At 37.8% G+C, this 23,889-nt stretch overlaps 1 protein-coding gene across 1 annotated transcript in view; it reads right to left on the reverse strand.

Moving 5' to 3' along the window:
* Positions 1 to 23,889, reverse strand: part of IQCM (IQ motif containing M) — a 274,157-nt gene that overhangs the window by 122,689 nt on the left and 127,579 nt on the right. Inside the window, exons 15-20 of the mRNA XM_085222190.1 lie at positions 12,483 to 14,782; positions 10,850 to 11,024; positions 9,195 to 9,251; positions 8,759 to 8,831; positions 8,514 to 8,588; positions 53 to 125 (exon numbers count right to left, since the gene is read on the reverse strand). Coding sequence (XP_085078316.1) covers positions 14,676 to 14,782 — 107 coding nt within the window. The 3' untranslated portion in view covers positions 53 to 125; positions 8,514 to 8,588; positions 8,759 to 8,831; ... (1 more) ...; positions 10,850 to 11,024; positions 12,483 to 14,675. The remainder of the gene's footprint in view (positions 1 to 52; positions 126 to 8,513; positions 8,589 to 8,758; positions 8,832 to 9,194; positions 9,252 to 10,849; positions 11,025 to 12,482; positions 14,783 to 23,889) is intronic.

The raw sequence follows: 23,889 nt of genomic DNA on the forward strand, positions 1-23,889 counted from the left end.
TGCATACAGTATATGTTAGTGAAGTGAAAGGGCACATCTGTGCTGTACTTACTCAGATGACTGGATGACTGTTTTATTCACTGGATGATGGTAATTTATTCATTGATTTCTGGACCCCAGATCTCCTGGAAGATATCAGATATCTGGCTGATGTTAAAACAGTTGGACTTTGTATTTGAATCTCATTGTTTTTAGCTGTTTAAAAATCATAACTGAAAAGTAAGCAAATGAAAGAGAACAACAAAATAGAAATAAAATGTCAAATAGCATTCCTTTCTCTCTGATCCCTCAGAGGGAACAACATGCACATACTTATTTCAGGAGTATGTGCATACTAAATTGAAGCTTACTTGGTCCTTGCAGATATTCAAGTTTAGGTCTGGACATAAAGAAGATGATGTTGTAAGGGATGGCTGTAAATAGCAGTTGTCTGGCAGTGTCATAAGCAGGCTGCCAGAACTTAAAAAAAAAAACAACAACAACAACAAAACAAACAAACAAACAAACAAAAAAACAGAAGAAAGAAAAATAAAAGAGGTGGCAGAGAGGGAAATCCATTAGTTACCTGAATCTCAGGGAAGTGGGGAGGTCTCATGCCTTCCTTCCCAAACTAAGAGCAAGAGGGTCGATTGGTAAAATTTAGCAAATAGAAGTGCAATACACCACTCTCTGGTGTGGCAGTAGCCAGAGTACCAATATCCCTTCCCTATCTCACTCACAAACCTGTGGGCCCTAAGGGAAAATAATCTAGCGTGATGCTTTAGTCACTATGCCAGGGTCCTCCTCACAGTCTGCATGACTTGCATGTGTGGGTGTCACTGCCCAGGGACTGTACCCAAACATCTACCCCTTGCAGCTTGAGAAGGAGTGCTCCCTATGAAAATCTCACTTCTCAAGCTTCTTCATTCAGGGTAAAAAATCCGTAGAAAACAAAACTCTGCCCAGCAACATGAGAAGATCCCACTTGCCCTCTGATATCCACTGCTTAACAGATTGCATAGCCTTAATGACATAGAGCTCAGTGGGACAACGCAGAGGGGTACATCAAAGCACCATTGGTACTCTGTAAAATGAAATTAAGATAGGTTCCCTCTTGCTCTCATCACAACATGCAGTCTTTGTAAGCAATCTGCTAAAGCCCACATATCAGAATGTGGCTGGAAATTTAAAAAACAAAAAAGTATACTCCCAGCTTTCTTTTCTGTGCCTCAATCTCCAAATATAACAGAGAGAAGTATATTGAACAGATATTTAGAGCAAAAAATGAAAAGTTCATTTCTACTAGCATTCACATATTTTTCTATGCAAAGTATTCATTTCATTGTCACAGAAAGCACCAATGTTTTCTCAAGTTATTTTACTCTTCTCTCTCTTGGGAAAGGAACATGTAGAAATCACAGCTTTTCCACACCAGAATAGTTAGTGATGGAAATATTAAAGGTAGAGGAAATGTTTCTCTTGTAACATCTCACATTATTATATTTAACTTTGCCTGATCGACTCCACAGAAAATACTATTTATGTTCAAGTAAACTAAGCCAAAATATAATTTTTCTGGCCTATGTGGTTAAGTCCATCTCAAAGCCATAGAGGATTGTTTCTATTAAGAGGAAAGAAGAATGATATCAATCAGATAATTGTTCTGGAAAACATAGTGCTTCTACCACAGTCTTCCTTCTGCTGAGCCAAAACAACCCATCCACCACCAGTGCATTTCCAAATATACTCACAGCTGAACAAACACAGAGGAAAACAAGGGGATGCAGGGCATTGCAAGGCATCCCTCATCGCTCCCATGCAGGCCCGCCACGGTGGGTGGGCTGCAGAGAGGAGCCCCTGGGACAGCAGTGGGCACCGATGGACTGCTTGGTAGGCACTTGCCTGTTAACCAGACGCTTTTAAGATTTTTCACCATAAGAAGTGGAGAAAAACAAAAAGTCTTCCACCTCATTGCAGGTAGATCATCAAAAGTCAGAGTTAGGATTAAGCAACCGCTGCTCTGTTCCAGTGATGGCTATTGCCTTATTTCCCTCATAATATAGGAGCAAGTGTTTAAACTTTTGCTGAAGAAAACCCCTTCCTTATAGATGGATTGTTGGCACCATTGCCCAGGTCACCATTCACAGCACTAAGTCTTGAAAACTACCAGGGACGTAGGTTTCACAGTCTCTCTGGCTGCCACATTCCAGTACCTCACATGCTCCTTGTGAGGACAGTTGACCCTTACTGATTTCTTCTCTGCACTGAGAAAAGAAGGGGTGAGAACTCTGCTTGAGCACCAGGATTTGCCCTTTCCTGGCACTGCACATTCCCAGTGATCTCTGTTCAGACCTTCCAAAATAGGGAAGGCAGGACAGCATCCCCTCCTCTCCTCAGTATGACTGTGGGCAGGGACAGCCCACACAGCAACAGCAAGGGGCACCCTGCAGCTGCACAGTTGTGATCTTGTGAATGCATTTGCAAGAGAGGAAAAAAAAAAATTGGCATTATAGAAGGAAGAGTGTGGTAAAAGCCGTAATTTGGCTGGGATTAAAGAAACCACTGGAAGTTCCTTAGTTTTAAATGTTGCACAGATGTCAACTATACTTGCTCCTACTGTCTTTAATTTAATGTCTGGAATATTGTGGTAATGTAATTCAGATGACATATGACTGGGAAACAGCCAGACCAACAGATTTGTGAAATTTTCTTTTTATGTTTAGATTTAATAAGAAAAAGATTTCTCATGTGTGGCTTTTCTACACAGCAGTATAAGAGAATGAATGCTCTCAAAATCTATGAAAATATCAGGTGCAGTGCACTCGAAAATGCCTGCAGCCAGGCTAGGGGTCTGGGATGCCTTGTAGCACTGGTGGCAGCTGCCATTTTGTCATGCTTTTCCAGCTCAGAGCACCACAGCTCTCTCCCCCCTCTGCTAAGGAGAAGAAGAGGCAAATATAGATATGGTTGTCATTTTCTTCAGACTGTCAACCCCTTTTTGTCAGGCATTGTGGTGCAGAAGCCAGCACACCCACACTTAACTCAGGCAAACTAATAAGCACTTCTAGCAATTGTATTTAGGTTTTTGGTAAAATGACACAAGTCAGTTGACAAGTGGTCAGGGCCAGGGCCATGTATATCTAAGTAGGTGGCATTCAGATCTGTTTATTACTACCAACAGTAGTTGATCCAAAATCATCTTGATATTATAGAGATCCAAGATTTTAGCTCATTTCACTTGTTATACCAAAAGAGCTTCAGAAATAATCTTTAACAAATAAAGATATATGATAAGGACCAAACATTTCATCTTGCTCTCATTAAAAAATTTCTGGATCACCAGAGAGGAGAGCTCATCACTGCCCCTCTGCTCCCTTTGCAAGGAGTTGTAAGCTACCATGAGACTTTCCCTCAGCCTTCTTTTTCCTGGGCTAAACAAACCTAGAGGAGTTTTGTTCAGGACTTAGAAGGATTCTGCAATAAATGATTTCCTTCTGTCTGTTTTCATTCTGCGTGCAAGGGAATCATTTTGTTTAGAATGTATTTGCATTTGTTGCATTATGCAACTGCAATAATCCAAATTTCTCTTCAGAAAACACATTAGAGCCATGTTCAAGTGCAACAAAAAGATTGATGGTAGATTCCTAGTCTCCTGTCTCGAGCTGCCTTCACTAGCTTTCCAAGTTAACTGCTTTTTCATGTATACTGAATATGAATTTACTGACTTATTGCCAAATTCTCATCTTTGATTTAAAAAAAAAAAAAAATTACAGTAAAGAATATGGACGAAAATTTAGCTACCAAAGGAAAACCATAGCAATCTACATGCATCTTTCTGCTGATCTCTTTCAACTGAATATAACCAACTCAATAGCATCAGCAGCTTGGAGATCAAAACTGTTATTTCAAGAAATTTACCCTTTCACCGTATTACTGTAGGTCTACAAACATGTGTGTTTTTTTTTCACTCAAAATGTTGACTCTGCTTTAATTTTAAACATATGGATGTCATTCTCTTTTTCCTCAGAGGCATAGATGCAACTGAAGAAAAACATTAAGTTTCTGGAGGAAGGCCAAGCTGGAGAGCAGCAGCGTAGGATGTACACTGCCTCCATTGACATCAGATCTGGAAGCAGATCAGATGTGAGTGGAAGACCCTCAGTTTGCATGTAAACTTCCACCACGCCAGGATCAGCTCCAGAGACTGATGTGATATCAATGAAAGAGCTGTACTGTACCCACTCTCAGATACTTTTGCTGCAAAATCAGATCAGATCAATTTTAGTTCAAGGGTTAAAGTTCAGCCAAACTGTTGTTGTTTTTTGTTTTTTTTTTAAACGGACTCATTGCAACTTCATTAAAGGATTATATGTATAACAATCAGAACATAGAAATCCATAGTTAAATGGCATACTGTGACTGTTTATAGACAAATCTCAAAAGAAGAGAGATTTTGGACTCTCCTGATTTTACCTTTTCACATTTGACAAACGTTTACTTTCAACAAAGGCCTTTTGCTATTATCTTTCATTTCCTATTGGCAGTTTTGGCTGTATTTATCCCTTGGTTGCTGGATTGAATCCCTTGATTGATGGATTTATTAGTTCCTGGAATCCAAGACAAATTTTGTCTTGGGATTAGAACAATTTAGAGTGAACGAAACATAATTCTTTCAATTATGAATTTGTAGGCTATCAAGCATTCCCCTCCTTTTTAGTACATGTTTACCTTTGTTTTCTGAAATGTATATTTTACAGTTACATCCCTGAAGTTCTTCCTTCCAGTTCTCTCAATAGGTTTTTGAAAAAGAATAAAGCAAATGGAGAACACAGAAAAAAGCAAAAGCAGACCAATTCCCATTAATAAAACACCATTTTACTTTTCTGAAAAACAACATGCATTTCATGTTCTGCAAGCCAAAGCAAAGTATACACATAGGTCATTCCAAAAGTAATGCTTCCTATTTATGCCCATGGAAATTAGAACAGATAAAAGAAAACGAAAACACTGTTTGATAGATTGCATTCTCAGCTACAAAACACTATTCTTCAGCATAGTCACACCATGAGCTACACATCTTCACCAGCCATGAACAAGAGTCTGCATACTGAGCTTGTGAACATCTGCACCAGAGGAGACCCACTGTTGCTGTCACCACTGCTGAAATGCACCACCCACCACCTCACTGCGCTCACATCCACTGTTTGATCTCCATAAACGTCCAGCACGTGTTGATAAATTCCTCTATGTTTTCTGCATAGAGGAATTCCGTGTCACACCTTTGTTTTATACAGGCTTCCAAGTCAGACACCTTTCTGTCAGACTGTTCCTCTGCTGCCATCTGCCTCATGGCAACAAAATGTAATGGAATACTGGTGGGAAAGTTCAGCCTCTACAGCCATACCGCCAACATCTGCCTCTGACATCATGGGCCAATATAATAAAATGAGAGGCATAACTTTCAGGGTAGGCCTTGTAAATGTTGCCAGATCCTCACTTCTACTGAAAGGTTAGAGCTCTGACTTGTTATAACCTTGTAAAATCAGGACTTTTTACTTACCGATTTCTTTCTGTTTCTGCTGAGCAGGAAGATAAGAAATATGAATCCATTCTCATTTTAGTGGGTAGGTCTAAAGGTGCTCATATCATTTAGAAGTCAGCTCCTGCTGTGCAGCCCCATTCTAACCCACCATGCTCATATTTTTCTGGGTCTCTAAAATATCATTTCCTCGAGCACTGTGAACTCAATATTTGCTTTTCTGTATGCTGTGCAGTCTGTTACATAATACAGTAGTACTGTAAGAATTTTTACATTCCATGGCACCAATTCAAAATTAAAAACCGATTTTGCTACCTTCACAAGAACCTACTACAATTTGAAGGTGTTTTATCTGAGGTACATTTGCAGCCAGTAGGTTTGATGTGAACAGAAGGGATAAACTCATTTGGGCTGTATGCCAAGGCAGCAGTAAGTGGGTGAACTCTAACAGTGCCCCTGTAATTTTGGAAGAGTTCTCTCCTTTACTGCTTACAGTTATTAATACTGCAGTATCAAACCTCTTAGGCTTACAAATAATTAGCAGGTCAAGTATCATGTTATGCATACAAGAATTGGAAACTGCAGGAAGGTCAGAGAAACGCAGGTCTGTCATTGTGGCCAGAAAGCTCATACATTACTCTGCTCCCTCTTCTCTCTTTCCAAGTACATATGATGGGTACATCATAGCCCCTCTGCACTTTTCTCTAGACCCCAGCTCTGGAGTTACCTTTCAAGCTGCCTGATGCCTATGCCGTAAGCAAAGTAGCAGCCTTGATTTGCTGGATTTATTGCACTTTTTTATTATTATTATTATTTTGTGCTATGTCCGAGAGTGTATTAACAAATAGAGATGAATTGTGTCCTCAGCAGTAGATACTCAGTACCAAGTTCATCCTTTGTTCATTCTAGGGCTATGAAACAATACACTCCTGCAAATCAGAAACATGCTAAGCGTTAGCTGTAGTCATGTTCTTAGGACCATACGTATGTAAACTGATTCCCAAATACTGTGGGAACCTCCCGGAAAACCCTCACTTCAAACAGACTTTCTCTTCCGAGACCACAGTGGGGTCCCTTTGCTTTTCCCAGCTTGTGAATATGCCAGGTTTCTCTTTCCCGTGTCTTTCCACTCCTATCCTGCCCTTATTTATGGACACAAGGAATCACTCCTGACACACCAGATGCATCCAGTCTTCCCTTCCCTTCCTTGCAAGGCAACCTTATATGCTTACATGGAAGGTTTTCAATGGTGCTTGGAGTTCTAAATTCAGCGCAAATGCCCTGTTTTATCTTTACTGCCTTTGTTAAATTCACCTTGCTGTTTTTCTTTTTTCAAATGCAGCAGAGATGGAGTCTGATGCTAGAGTATTTGCATGTGTGAACTTTCTAGGTAAATGCCACCTTGACTCATTCTGTAATTAAAACTTGTCAGAGGGAGATCCCAGTTATATATCTGAGCAGTATTACCGTTTAAGGGACAAGAATAAGCAATTTATCTTAATTTGAGATAGTGAAGAAACGAGTGAGAAAGACTAATAGCACCTTGCTTTCCATCGTGCAATGCAAAAAGAAAATAGTAACTGAACCTCTGAGTTATTGTTTGTGTAAGCATATTAAAAAATATATCAGATTTGAGGCAAGGTTTTATCTCAGCAGTACATTTTTGTGCATTAACCCCCTCGTTTTATGCAGTGCAGGCTATATGATGTCTCCTTTGTTGTGCAGGAGCACAGGGAAAGAGTAAGTTTCTCTTTTTCCTTCTTAATGTGCAGGAGACATAGTCAAATCCAAGTACAGGAATAAACAACCACTGTTGATTAACATATTAATTACACAGAGAGGAATTCTTGTTAATAAAAGTCAAGGACTGTTCTAGAGTACCAAAAGCTTTCTTGCACCCACACTCTGGAAATACCCTACATTTCAAAGCAATAATGCCATGGGAATGTACATCCGTTCTATCTGCCTCATGAGCTTTAGGCTACCAAGTACTACATGTGACCGCTACATGCAAGAGGCTGGTAAGTATGTAAAAACCTTTTGGATTTGGCAGGTGTAACTCTGAGAGATGGTCCTGAAAAACACATTTACTTTGGTGTAGCTACCTGCCTGCCTAAGATCAAACTGTACTTTTGTCGCTTGACCCATTAGCTGTAACATGCGGCAAAAAAAAAAAAAAAAAAAGAAGAAGAAAAAAGAAAAAAAGAAGTATTGGAGTTAAACTTTTATTTTTCTCTCCACAGTTAGAGTTACAATAACTCTACTGAGACCCACAAGCTGTTCTTGATTAGAACTTAAGTAAATAAAAAGATCTGACCCCTGGAATCAGACACAACAAACAGAGTTAATCTGCCAAAGATAAAAGGATAATCTTATTCCTTTGTACTATTTTTTAAGTCATAAGAAACAGTTTAACAATTGTTACACAATCCCTTCCATTTGAGCTCTCATAGTTTCCAGTTTCACCCTCTGTGCTGATCATATGCTCTGTGTACATCGTCCTGATGGTATTCTCAGTTCTTTTATCCCAGAAAATACCCATAAAGGTGTATGTGGTCTACTTTGTAGGTTGTTCTGAAGTCTATGCCCTTTTCAGAACACATCACAACCTTGCTGCCTCCAATTCAAATGCTCTGTCACATTTTTCCTGTCTCTCCAGAGACTCCTCTTCATCTCTTTTTTTTTTTTCAGGGCAGCAGCTGTTGGACTCCTCTTTTGAGGCTCTCAGCAATGTTCAAAAGCCAAACAGAATGCACAGAATCCTCTGAACTAGATTTCCAGTTTTCTACAGGACTCTTGACCTATTGGTCTTCTCAATCTTAAGGGTCAGTGTCCACGAGGACTAGCTGCTACCCTGTAAGTTGATAATGGTCCTACTATAGGCAAGCTACCCTTTGTCACTACTCTTCTCAAGCACACAAAACCTGCTAGCTTCATACCGCTCCTCACCACATCACTAGCCCCCCTTTTATCCCAAATACACAACTTAACCCACCTGCACTTGTGTCCAGCTGACCATGGCTGTCCAAACCCTCAGGACTCACCATCGAGAGATGCCACACGCAGACATCTATTGTATTAATAAGTAAGGATGGGGAAAAAAAGATTCAGCTTTGTCACACAAAGTTTTCGTTTTAGACCTAAAATCTAACCTAAGGTCTAATTTAATAAACAAGTAAGTTTACTGAAAGTTTTTGACATCAGGAAAACCACTTAGGTACCACTTAGGTTAATACTCACCTTCGTAGGTGCTTGTTCATGGGAGTAAGGCATTACCCCTGGCTGCAGTGGATGTCCAAAATCCAGTTCATCACTGCAAAGAATTTGATCCATGAGCAGCAAACAGTATTTCTTATAAAGGAGTTGCCTGTACTTTGTATAACACCATATAAAAATATGTCCAAATATTACCAAGTGCTGCAATTGAAGTCATAAGAGAGTTGTATAAACAATTTAAATGCCAGTTTGCTCAGGGCATTGTACTTAATCAATGTGTCATCCAAACACATATTTGTAATTAAACAAATGGATTTTCACAGGTGAAGTAGTATTAGCAAACTTGTAGATGACACTGATGATACCACTGATGACGCTAACATCCTTTTCATTTTCATAAGTGAAAGTAACATAGGGTGATTAAGCGACTACCTCTCAATAGAGGTTTATGAACACCTACTAAGATGGTTGGGCTGCAATACCAATCATTGATCTGAGGGATTTCTGGTGAATTCTCCTGAAAAAATAAAATAAAATAAAATAAAAAGAGAGAAAGAGAAAAGATGGATCCAGACAGCAGTCCTTATAAACACAGTTCAAACAATGTGATTTCACAGTTGCTTAAAAGTCACAGAGCAGCTGCGTTGAAATTGTAAAATCTGCAGTTTTATTATGCCAATGACTTTCTATTGGCCTCAGTCATAAAACAACATACTCCTCACTGAAGTTCTCTGCTAAACAAAAAACACATCCAGACTGACTAAAAATCAAACTCAGACAAGCAAAAAACAATTTGGCTTTCATCTAGCTGGGCTTGATTGGTCCAATAATAAACAATTTTATTTTTCCTCTTCACTGCTACTCCTACTGATAATAGTGATAATAATACTGAAACCTTATTCCCAATGGAGAAAATAAAGCACTGAAAAGTAACTATTGCTGAGAGGAATTCACAAATAGTACTTCATGCTCCTGCAGGAGGTAATGGCATGCTGAAATTTTCCTGACTTTTTTCTATTACTGCTTTTGTACAAATTTCAAATTTGCCAACTGCAGAAAAGGATCTGCTGAGGAGGTTTCTCTCCAGCAGAGAAAGAATGCATGTCCCAGTCACTCACTACTGCTTGGGAATTCAGGCAACGGCTTTCAAACAAATTATTGCTTCTAGAGTAATAACTATTTTTAGCCCCCATCCTCAGTGCTGCATCTGTACACTTAGAGGATACATTAAGGTCTAGTGTACTGTATACTTCAGGCAGAATAAAAGAAGTTCTAAATATAGCACTTGAACACAAAATAGATGCTCCAGATAATACTTCAGGCAGTGAAACTACTACAACACTGTACTGCTCGTAGTTATAATGTCAAAGCATCAGGGACAACAGCCCTTTTGACAATTTCTGCAATGGCAAGCAGCATTTTAATCACATTCATCGGAATGGATATAGGGATATAGGTAGGAATATTGCCCTTTGCTCACTTAATGATAATGTTCAACATCTGATTTCTTCATGCTTTTCAGTTTTCTAATACTGAATGTCATTTTCTCATGCTTTATACTCTCTCACAAAAGAGACGGTTCAAATACTCAAAGGACGGCATGCCAAGATAGAGGGGGTACAAAAATCTTGAAAAGTCTATGAACAATCTAATATAAATAGTATCAAGTTATACCTGTATAATTATGTCTATTAATTTTGCATTTATATTGGTATTTAACAGTCACACAACAAGATAAAAGATAACATAGTATGTCCTGGCTCGGATCAGGGTATCAAATATTGAATCAGCAAGAATCCTCAGAAGATATTCTGATTATCCAGATACATTTGTTAATTTAATCTTTTATTATGGTTACCTTTAAACTCAGAAAACGGTGAATATTAATCTTCTGAAAGTATAAACAAAATTTATCTCTGTGGACATTATCTGATGACTCATCTCTTGGACTATGTAGAAATTGAGTTACTATCAAATCAATTTTATTTTTGTTACAACTACATGTTGTAGTAGCAGCATGTAGTCACCATGCTGGCAATGTATACCATTTAACCTTAGGACTAATATTAATTTCTCTGAACTAAAAACGTAGAGTGCAGTCATTTAGTATATTACCTAGGTACACAAGGATAAAACTGAATCTAGATTTCTCTGCACTCAAAAGGACCCCAGCTGAGACTGTTCAACTTTCAGGGATAGTAGCCAGCTGAATTGGAAGGAGCCTTCTGTACCTCCCAGAGACAGAATGCTTGCAGACTCAGTCTGATCCTCTTGAAGTATTTCTTGTTTTCTATTTGGATGGAAATGGTTAATAGATTAATTCATTCAGGTCAACAGGAGGTATTCAGACTTGTATCTGAACACAACCTTACTCTTCCACTGAAAGACTAGCACATGAAAGTGAGAACATCATCCAAGTCCCTACCTTGGGATCCAAGAGGGCCAAAGAGGAATTATATATCCCCAAGGATCCTAAACCTGAACTGTGAAAAAACTGACAGCTAACAAAATGGACTTTTTAAATATCTGATACAATGTCTTGCAGAGGTTTCCAGGCATTTACCGCCTCCTAGAGTTATTGTTTCATTTATGTGAAAACTCAGCAACAAATGCATTGATTCTCTAAAAATTAGCAACTTGAGTATTTCTTAACAAAGCCAGAGATTCAAATAGAAAAGATGGCATCTGGGCACAAATGGTGTACCACATGTGCCTTCATGCGATGTCTATATAGCTGAAAAATGAAGTGTTCTCAAGGAGTACTGGATGATTCCTGGAAAGCTGGGATAAATCATACTGAAGGTGATTCAGAGCTGCCCAAAGTTGGAAATTGATGCTTCATTGCATTGAATTGTGAATACTCCAATAGCAGACCAGAATCCTAATTTAAATACCCAAGCTCTTACATCTTATGTTTGCATTCGGTGTATACGTAAATTCTCTTGAACAAAAAAACCAAACCAAACCCAGGTTACACAGATTGTGATAAAAGTCGTATGTTCCTCCCCATCAGTTTTTTCAGTTTTATAAGACATAAACTTCCAAAAATTCTGCATGGTAAAATGTTGCCAATTATGACAACAACAAAATTTAAAACTAATTTTCAGAAAAAGTGGATCTTCTGAAATTTCCACATCTTTATCAGAAATACTGTATAACTTGCTATCCTTAAAAGATAATCATCTTTACCAAAACATGCTGTCAGATTCATTTTGATTCTTTCCTATAACGTATCAATTCACAGAATTCATCTTTCTATTGTATTTTATTTTCAGTAATCAAAGAAAGGAAGCCATCACCCAGAGCTGTACTGTAAAGCAGAATGTTATCTAGTACTACAAAACACAATACATGATCTTTGTTTTCTTTAACTGATTCTAATCACAGTTACATTGCAAATCCCTCCTTGTCAGAGAGAATGTAAAATTTGGTCAGTTCTGGAATTGTAGCAAACCTGAACATTGACCTTGCACATCCTTTCTTTCCCTTTTTGAAGCCTCATGAACTTAATTTGAGTATGTTTCAAGGATCAGTCTGAAGCAGTGTTTTTGAACTCAGCTGGGTCATAGGAACTTTCTCAGCACTCTATTCTAATTTGCAGGTTTGCTATAATAAAAGCCCCAAATATATTGCTACTGTCTAGACATTTTATCTGAAACAAGTGTCCTTTGCAGTCTCAGAGGACTTTTCTATTTTATTTCCAGTAAATCAAAGTCTGCAAAGAGCTTTGGTTCTTATTAAGACGTACCCTTCACAGTCCAGCGGTTGCCAACGGAGGCAAGTCATTGACAGTTCATTTACATATAAGTGATGACTTCCATCAGGTAGTTGGCTCAAAAATACAATGGACATTTAGAGCATATCCAATATTTCTTGTTCTTTGATGAGCATCAAGTGCCAATTTATATATAGAAACTGACTATTGGAAAGTGAAGGCTTCTTTTCATTGACCTTACACTGTCTTTTGCAGACATAATGGAACAAGTTCATTCCCCTAAAAAGAAACATAAAGCAAGTCAATACTGAGAAATAGCAAAACAAGTACGAGTTTAATAGGAAAACACCCTCTCACATGTGTTGGTAGTATGAGTTACTGTTCTGCAAAAAAATCAGTAGGGCAAGATGTGAGTTCCCAAGGGGCACGAACCCCACAGAGCCACAGGGCAATGTGGAGATATGGGACTGCTGCTCTCTCAAGCAGCTGAATGAATAGTTGCACTGTCAGGCTAAAAGCCCCAGGATAGAAGGAGCAGGAAAGTAGTGCATTCAAGCATAACCTGGATGTCACCCTAGTACCAAATGCTGATGTAATCGAAGCAGACATGAATATACATTGACACAGCAGAGAGAGGTGATTGGGCTGCTGTGGGATGCATCTGGCTCAGGCAAATGCAAAAGGGAGTTTAGTCATTGATACAACCTTATGTTTGGGTGACATCGGTTACTGAAATAATGGAGGAACCATTGGTGATCCTCATCCGTATGCTTAGCAGTAGTAACAGATTTTGGATGTGCATCCTCTGCTCAGAGAGGATGCACATTACCAACTCAGGTAATACCAGTTACTTTACTTTTTGTATTTAGTATTGGAAAGTTAACCACAAAGTCAAGAACAAAGCACAAGAATTTTTAGAAAATAATAGAAATATGATACAAATAATGGAAAAATCTATTTAATAATAGAAAATAAAAGCAGAAACAATAGAAAAGCAAATATATATATATGTATATTTTCAAAGCCAGAAGCAGACAAAGGTACTTTCCTTATAAAAGATGGTTAGAGCCAGAGTGCATGTCCTGCAGTAGCATCTACTCAAAATATTATCTTTTACATTTATGTTTAAGACATAAAAAGGCAGAAAAGAGGAATCTTTCCAGTTATCCCACTATTTCCACTGAGAGAAAGCAGACAGAATCCATACACCAGCATCAGCAAGTGCTGGATTTCCTCTTATCCAAGCTTTTTACTGCCCTCAAAGCTATACCAAGAATTGTGCATATGCAACATGCCTATGCCTTCAGAAGGAGGGCAGTTACCTGATAGCCTAGTTGGTCATTTCTATTCCAGAAATGATAATTGATTACTTTCCTTCTGCCAGATATTTCAGCACCTTGTTTGGGCTGAAGGGGCAGAAACAGTTGCTGATGGACAGCTGAACTCCTAAACAGTCAGCTGACAGCGGTTAAACACTTCTCCTGTTGCAGCACACCTATTTTAGAGGGTCCCCATTGCCTCTCACCTCCAGGTGGGCTGCATGCTGAACAAGCTGCTGGTGTGCCTGGGAGGCAGTGGAAAAAAAACCTCTGTGAAAATAATAATGAGTTTATAGCACCTGTTGTTGGCTGTGCTTACAGGGCAAAAGAAACAAGCAGTACCTTTTCTCTTGATTCTTGTCTCCACATTACACAACAGATTTATGACAGTGTTAAGAACAGGTGTCGTTCTGCATGCACTGAGAAAAATCAGAAGTGCAATTGTTTTTTTAGGCCCCAAATTCTGAAATACTTATTGACTTTATAGCGAGTTGCCTCTCCATTTACTGAAAGATGGATAGTATAAAGCCCCGTCCCTTACAAATTCGAGAAACAAATATCCTATTAAAAAAGCAACAATGTTGGCTTATCCGTTGCTCTCTGAAGATTACCAATTGGTACAATTTTACATTTTTCTTTTCAGTTGCCTAAGTCATTATGTTTTAATCTTCAAATTCACTGTGTACACTGCACACTGATTGCACCCTAAGTGCAAACTGTTTGGTCAAAAATGATCTAACATGCTGGATTTTTACATTTATTATGTTCTAGTTGAGGATGTCTTCAACATGAAGGAGTTTTGTGTTCTGCTTACGCTCAGACGCAATATTCTTTCCCTATGAGAGAATGTGTCAACTCTGGAACTTGATTTCTTTAGACTTCACCAGCTTTTCAAGCAGAGGTACTATCAATTCTGATCAGAGAGGCGTGCTTCTTTCTGCTCTCTCATTGAAGAAGTCACTAATGCAGCTGACACTTGAAAATCAGGCTTTTTTGACTTTCGATGAGAAAATACTGCAATTAAAAACAACAAAAAGCCCTTAGAAGTTTGATAACCAAGGCCAATATTTCAACTTCAAAACAACAAATACCAACACCAACAAAAACTTAGGATAGATTTTCATCTCGTTTCAGGGAGATCAAACTCATATTCTAAATAAGCAAATATTTAGCAGAAATGACTTGACTTCCCCCTGTTCATAGATCCGGGCCATATTTGCAAGCCAAACTCAATGTTCAAGTGTGCAAAAAAGGCACAATATTATTATATTTATTCCTACTTTCATTTTTCAGTTACTGGAACTCCTCAGTCAGTAAGTTTGCAGGCAATATAGAACTGTTTTCCATGTGATTAAAGTGAAATAAATACTGTTTTAGATTACTCTCAATTCTTTATAGGATCTTTCTTATTCAAACATGGTATCATGTCCTTAATTTGGCCTTGGTTAAACCAGTTTCAAGATTTGCTAACATAGTTTCTCAGTAACGTTTTACATTTTTTTAACAAGACGACGTTGTGTCAGATGTTTAAAACGCAAACCTCATAAAAGGTAAAGAACAATGTTGAAAATCTTATGAAGAAAAATACTGGAAAAGGAAGATAATTACCGCATGATCCCATAACTCCAGGAATCTTCCTCTGTTATTTTTTCTGCCCTGAAATGAGCCATGTTTTGCTGTGAAGAAGAGGACTGTGAGTGCTAGCTTAGGACATCATAGCATCATTGGAAGGGACCTCAATGATTATTTAGATCCAACTCCCCTGCCATAGCAGGGTTGTCAAACACTAAATCAGGCACCAGATCAGGTTGTTCAGTGCCCCATCCAACCTGCGCTCCTCATCCTAATCAGATCAAGAAAGAAAAACATCACCAGAGTTCCTGGCACCCATCAAAAAAGAAAAATGGGACCAAAAATGCACCAGACAACGATACCTACAGAAGGACAGTTCACACGAAAAGTCTTACGTACTGACACATTAATTCCTTAGAACAAGACACTCTATGATCATCTTCATGTAACCTGGATATATTCTCCTAAAATGCAAGAACAAAGGGAGCACTAGCGAATCAGGCATGATTGCATTACCCAAAAGAGGACATGCCAAGAATAGCAAAACATGTGTTTTTACAACTAAAAGGTAATTTCATCATAAGGAGAGGACAAATACTGCTATCTGTACTGCATTTGTATAACATCTCCTTACCAACTTGACTTGTTGCAGAGAAATGCCTCTCACAGTAAATACTCACTTGAAAATAGGACCAGCACCCTGAGAGCTGTGTTCTTGGTATGTGTTTTGGCTTGCTTCAAAGTAAAATGAAATAGCATATATTTAGCTTTAAAATGGCACATATTTGGCACAGTTTTGATGAATAGGAGTTTACCATGTGGCTATTACTTTCTACAGAAAATAGACTATTCAAAAGAAATAACAAGAGCAGGATGCTTTCTAATATGTTCCAAAAGTAGAGAAAACAAACACAAACATGCAGACAAACAAACAAACAAACAAAGGACTTTGTTCTGCAAATAGTTTCACATGTGAGAAAACGGCACTTTGCAGCCTTCATGCCCAATGTTATTTTTACAGGGAGGAGGACCAATTCACTTCTGACAAGACTAGGATTAATGCCATCTCAATAACAGGTAGGCAAATGACTTCCACAGACATAAAACAATTTGTTTTCTTTTTAAACTACATATTATTAATACCACAGATGGTTGCAAATACACCTACAGACAAGCATGGACACATACCCCACTTTTGTGCATTATCTAGCACCACACAACTGTAAAAAATTATGTCAACAAGATAGTCCCACAAATCACACTTTTACTGACAGTGATCTTGCAGGGTGTGATTATCAAGAGGTAGACATTGTGAAGTAGGCTAGGGACTATGTGGGAAAGGAAGATCTGTTTAAAAAGGATTCTTTCCTGCATTGCTTCAGTCAAAATAGCCAACACTGTTTTGTCCAGCATGTTACTCATGTGTGCCTCCACCTCCAGTGCGTTCCTTATGAACTCTGTTAAAAGGTTATTTGTACCTTCAGCACTCAGACTGAACAATGCAAGTCCTCAATTGGAAAATGCAATTGGAATTGCTGGAGAATAATTACAAAGAGTATAGAAAGCAACAATTGCCAAGAACATATTATGATTTCAAAGTCTAACCAAGCCTCTCCTCCATCAGTAGTGAAAACAAGGAGACAAGAGGAGAATAACAACAGAAGGGATAAAAAAGAGAAGCAGCTGGAAGAAATAAGCAGAAAGCCCCAGAATGGAAACTCTCTTGGCAGGAACTGTGGAAAATAGACCATATCCATAGAGTAATTATATAAAATAATCCATTACCAAATAAAGATTTATATAATACACATATTTAAGCTTTGCTTCTCTGCTCAAGTAAAGAAAAAAAAGGACATTTGATTGTTCAGAGAACAGTCCAAATAGGAAGAGTCAATCTAAATTGATTTTAAAACTTTTCTTTGTCTGCATGTGATACACTTGGTCTCTTGATCTTTTGCATATGAAGAAGACTGTCTCACCTAAACTCTCCTTGTTGGGTAGAGTACACGTGGTTTCTTAAAATCTCGGCATTGAGATAATACCAGAAGTGAGACTGGGTAGTGGAAGTACATGAAACAAAACCAGGAGTATCCCATAAAATAAACAACCCAAAACCAGAGCACTAAATTTGTTTACAACAAAACCTGGCCATAGAAAGTATTCTCATAATTACTCCTCAACACGTTTCAAGATAGCTATTGAGCAGAGAAGTAAAACTCTGCCATAAGCCAGATCTCCGTAGTTATCTGATGCTATTCAAAAACTAACTTGCTGTGCAAGCATATTATAAAGCAAAAGAAGCCACTTTACAACATCTTAATGACATATTGTGATGAGATACTGGCTCCTGTGGGCCAGCCTAAAACAGATCATTTAGCTGAAGAGCTTTTGATTTGTTAATCTCTGCAACTGTTCATTGCTTTTCATAAATGTTTCAAACACACTTTGCAAATATGTTAGTAAACTTACCTTAGTTGTTTAAGTTTTTTTCATCTTGGAAGTTAAAATAGCATGCAACAATTTTGCAACCATTAGTTATCTACTAATTTCTAAAAACAGTAGGAAAAAAAAGAATGTGTATCTCTATATATTAAAAGTATACCAGCAAATAGGTACATTACATCCATCAGCATCAAGGCAGCCTAATTCTCACTAAACAAATATGCCTTGAACTGACTAAAGACAGAATTGCATGACTATGTCACATAGTTGGCAACAACTCTGAGAACTGCAAGATGCAGTCACAGAGGTAAGATGGAAAACTACAAATGATGCTGAAGAGAGAGCATGCTTAGGTAGTATTACAAATACACATATTCAGATTTTGCAAAGCTAGCCATTAAAACCTACTAAAATTGAAGGTAAAATCAAGCATGACCTGGTGCACTGAAAAGTAAAGGAAAAAGAGCCAGTTTCCACCCTTCTATGAAAGTGAGGCTATAGGCTGAAATCTAGAGTGACATCTCTCCTGTGGGCCCTAGGTAACTATTTTTAGTTTGAATGAACTATACCTAAGTTACTTTTCAGTTTTAAGATATTACGATAGAAATGCATAAGTCACCTTGTCTGTTCAGATGGATGCTGGATCAGTTTACTGTTGGTAGTTATTAGAAATTATAGCAATTAAAAAGGGCTGTGAAGACACGACATTTTATTTTTCAACCTCTCTATGGTCTTAAGACTATAATATTTTCATTACAAAACAATAATATTTTCTTCTTCTTTTCTTTTTTTTTTTTTTAACATCTTTCTATGTTCTCTTCAGTTTTTTCCAGAAGTAATAGAGATGCAAAAACAGCTTTATGCAGGCTGAAGTTAGCAGCAATCTTGTAAAGTAGATTTCTTTGAAGAAAATTCATTAAAAGCAAAGACAACAGCTTGACATTCAGATCACACGCAGAGTTACAAGGCTAGCATGTAAAGAAAAGAGTCGCACTGGATATGGAATTCTCTAGGAGATATTAAATATGGCAACCTGTAACAATATTTTTGGTCAGTCTCGTGAATGTAGCTATTAATTAGATATTCTGCTGCTTCACACCTTGGTTTGCAACTTACAGTTACACATAGGCAGACTTCCCAACTCAAATAAAAAGCAGGTTGTTCAGAGTGTCAACAATGTCAAACAATGTGAAAAAGCACTCTAGCAGAAAAACAGAGAGAGGTGAGCATTAGAAAACTTGGACATTTTTTCTACATTTGGTGGCTGTATTTCCAGTTTTATAGGGAGGGCTGGGAAGAGTAGGCTGTCTCTCACTCATCAGGAATGCCATTTTTCTACAAAAGCTCAGAGGAAGGGCTGCTGGCCCATGGTTAAGCATTCTTGCCTTGCCTTCAGGGCGGCACCAATGACAAAAGGTTCAGGAGTGTGCCTGTCTCCAACAAAACAGGTTTACCTATCTAAGCACGTCTTTTTAAATTGGAAAGTCCAATGTAACAGCATTTGGAGAAAGGAAACTACAGGTAACTGAGTCTCTGAAAGCTCTTGAGAGACAAACAAACTTATTTTAAAGGAAATCTATACTTAATACTATAAGCCCATTTCAAATTTACAAAGTGTAAGTTTTTAAATTTGTAAATCAGAGGAAAAGTGTGGCTTATACAGTTTATAATCTACATACGTACAGTATAATGTTTAATGTAATGTCACAAGATCCTGTTAAAACACATGCAGTTGCATAGCAGCTCTCTTACTGTCTAACTCCCTGAATGGGCCTGGTGGTTCCTTTACAACAAGATTGCATTATGATACAGCAGCATGGAACTGCTGGTGTCTCAAATCATTTGTAATTATTTTAAATCTATAAGGACAAAAGAATGTCATTTCTAAAGGAGTAGAAGTGACAAAAGAAAAAAAACAATAAAAGACACAAATGTTTTTGAAATATAGCCAGGGTACAAACTTTTTTCTACATATAAAATAAGAAACTGCTTCATCATATCTCCATTAGAGCTTCTCTGTCTCAGCTACCGTATATTCATGCTGGTAAGGGATTGTGTTCTGTGCATTATGGTTGTTAAATATTTCTCAAAAGTTAATCTCCTTTGAAATTTATTAAGTAGTAAGACTAAAATTCTATTAACATTAATGGGATTTACATAAGGGAATTCACACATAACATGGATGCAACAGCAATGCTTAATACTGTTGCCAGGAACAGAAGACAAGCTTAGCGCAGCTAAAGCCATCACATTTTCTATTTATGTAGTCCTTCACAAGGGTAATCCTCTGCGTTTTAAGGAGAGAAGAAAATACAACAGACTGGTTAGTATTTAAGCTTCTCAGATTCCAAGAGAGATAGCTTCACTTGCCAATAAAGGGTGGTCTTATTGCTGTGGGACTAATAAGCATTGGTAGAAGGATGGACAGGTATAATCTTTGGTTTTCTTATGAATCCTGAAAGTGCTATTGCTCACATTTTCTACCGTATAATGCTGTATATGTGTATGCGTAATTACATACATACATTATTATTGGAATACATTCCCTGTAATATAATATATATGCAATTTAATGAATACAAATACATATTCTCCTTGTACAAGCAATTCCTCAAAAACAAACTGAAGTAAAACTCTTCAGATTTTTCTCCAGAGATCATCCATCTCTATGGTTTCCAGCATAAAATTAATTGTTCTGTTGCCTCTAAATCATCTAGTTAACATGTCAGAGATAGCTGACCTCATTTGGGAATGCTGAGTGAGCTCTGAGTATGCGTTTCTCAATTCAGTGGTCCTTTTCCAAGAAGAAATTTATTCAGTGTAAAGTTCCAAAGCGCAAGGCTGCTGAAGAGCTGAGATTTCAATAAAATGCAGCTAGGAGATCCTGAGTTTCAAAGAGGATCACTTCAAGGTGGGAACATCACAGTGTGGGCTGCACAGAAAAGCAGAGGGATCCTAACATTTTGGGTTCTCACCCCATGCTAAGGAGGAGAGGCATTTGCAACAGCTTCTCCCAACTGGGAGAAGTGATGCAGAATCTATAGAACATTTTGGCTCCTATAAGTGCAACTGCAGAACTCTATCTGCTTTCAAGCTTTGTGGAATCAAGCACAACATCTTTAGCAAGCACTTATATCTGCTGAGGAAGGCCACCATTTAGAAGAAATCTCCAGCTTTGTGGTGGCTTCATAGGTTCCAGTTGGTATGTTGAACATGTTTAGGGAACCTAGGTGATGGAAAGGTGGAATTATTCCTAATGTGGTTATCCTGATACAAAAGCAGCAGCCCGAAACAAAGCCACTGAAATTGTGCTGCAATACAAAGTAGCTCATACTTTAAGAATAAACCATATTGTAATGCACTTGGACGTACTGACAATTTGCAGTCTAAAGTGATGAAAAAGAATGACTTCCTTATTTATTCTGCCTATCTTTTATTATGAATTAAATATTCAGAAATTAAAATCTTTCTCATGCTGTTAGCATTTTGCCCTTCTGTGACAATGCAATCCTGATATACTCACACTAGTATAAAACTTTCTAATTTGGACTTAAAGCTAAAAGTCTGTTTTGTTATTCTACTCATGTCGTTCTGCCCAGAACTATTTTGAAGAAAGCCATTTTAAAGCCAGTAAAGATGATTTGCTCTCCAAGAAGCATAATCTGCTGTGGCAACATTCTTCATTAGGTAAGGTAAACTACGTAAAAATCTGAAAATGAAATTAGACTTTGCAGAGATGAATTTAAGGGTAACTAACTTCTGAACATAGAGATAATTCAATTTTGGTCTTACAGTAAGCTTTCTCATACACAGACTTGAAGCCAAGCTACATATTGTGAATCGAAGCCTGGATCCTTACTTGCTAGGTGGGTAGAGGGTTCATTTGCAAGGGCATTTGGGTGCGTTCTCCCTCCCATCACATAATTGTAACAACAGAAATGGGCCAGAAAGTGATTTGTCATTACATATGTGTATCTGGAGTCTTCAAATGCTGATTAATTTTGGTCATAGCAACTGACCTCCCCAGCAAAAGAACAGGAAGAACAGGAGAAAAAATCCTGAGCCAATCTTTTAATAAAGCATCTGAGATTAGACTGAATAGGCACCCAAACCTTTATTTGAAAAATACACCTAATCCAGCATGAAATAGAGCAGATATTTTTAATAAGCCCACCGAAAGTAATGGAGCCTTTCCTCAACATTTAAAACCACAGGACAATGCCCATACCTTGTCAGTGGGGACCTGTTGCCTGTCAGCACAGCAGCATGCCAACACAAACTGCAACAGAGATAGGATTGGGTATGAACCCACTAACTGTTTTGGTGCTGTCTCTCACTGTAGGCCATGGCAGCCTCTCAGCAGAGCAGAATGCACTTGCCAATGTCTTAAACTGCATGGACAGGGCAAATGCCTGTGCAGTGAATAAGGTTTCCATTCATAGATGCTCGGACAGGTGAGCATCCGTATTCCTACCAACCTCCTACCAAACTTTGATTCCAACCGGACATGCACACTGAGTTTACAGTTGCAAAACTCTCCAACCAGAGATTAGAAAGTGTCCTTCTGATACATACTGCATACCTATCCAGTTAGGAAGAGAAGAGTAGTCATCCCACAGACCTTCCTACTGAACCCTCTATTACACAGGAGACTTATGAACACTTAAGCCACAGCTCCTTGTGGTGCACTGAACCTCCTTCCAAGATCACTAGAACAAACGCTGCATAGTTCATCTTGTATTTTCAGTTTTCTGTGGTGGTATTGAGGGATATTTTACATTCAAATGCTATCTGCTTTGCATTAATAATAAGAAGAATCATTCAGTACGTTGTTATGTATTTTCAGCGGTCCTTGTGTTGTTTTCACCCTGTGTGAATGTTCTTGATGGGAAATATACCACTAGAAAAGACACGTATGAAAGGAAAAATTAGTTATACTGAGTTCCTTCTCCCTTCCAAGTCATATATCTGTCTTTATGCTTTCTGCAAAATAACCACATGGCCAATAGGCCACATGATAAAGAATAGAGAGAAATACTGAGTGAGAAAGAAAATAAATTTAGAAGATTTATTTCCTTAAAAAAAAAAAAAAAAAAAGTGTAGCAAACAGAGTACATCACAATTCTTTCCTAATATTCTAAATTCTTCACCATCCCCTATCATATTTGGTAAGAACACAGCCGCTGCTCCTGTGCCTCCTTGCTAATTTATCATGCTACACCATGCTCCAGGACCAAGCTTCCCAGCTTGTCCAGATAAGGCATCAATCTGTATCAACACATGCCCAGTCATAATTCTGTGCCATGAAAACCCTCATCACAGGGAATGGAGGCGTGAACAAGTTGGTTCACGTGGATGTAGGAATTCAGGAGTCCAGTCATTTGGACAAGCACAAACTGTAGGCTGGCTGCCCAAGAACAGTTTATTTTCTGCTTTATTTTCCTATTCCCCAGTAATCTTTATATGTATATATGTATTTTAATATATATCTGCATATGCAAACATCTGCATATGTATACACACATATACATATATGTAAGCATATATATAATCTTTTCATGTTTGTATCTACATTTTCCTCAAATAAACAATTAAATAATTATAAGCTTCACTTATTACCTAAAATATTAGTTATAAGTTTTGATAGATTTAATTACATCTCTTTTTAAATAAATTCATGAAACTATTATTATATATCATTGCTATTAATCTCAGTTGAATATTCAGCCTTAATTGAATTAATATTTAACAGACTTCTGCAATCTGTCCAAGTATTTTTGCTGCAGACCAATTTCTTTCTGCTGAGGCAGTTGAAGCAAGCATTTCTTGAAGTGTAATTTTATCAGTGTCTCAAACAACGGAATATTAGATCACATCCTTATAAAACACACCTGAAACATGCAAACATACCCACATATCTGGCAAGTTCTTAATGTTAATATCCCTATCCTGCAAATAATCCTTATTCAATCTTTAGTCAAACTCCAATCATTCAACAAAGCTTATAATGTTCTCAAAAATCAATATTTTCTTTCAGAGAAAATGGATGAGGAATCAGGTGATGAAACAGAAATGCTGAAATAAATACACTAAATCAAGAATTTTAG

This window comes from Meleagris gallopavo, chromosome 4, assembly GCF_905368555.1.
Source record: "Meleagris gallopavo chromosome 4, MGAL_WU_HG_1.1, whole genome shotgun sequence".
Lineage (NCBI taxonomy): Eukaryota > Metazoa > Chordata > Aves > Galliformes > Phasianidae > Meleagris > Meleagris gallopavo.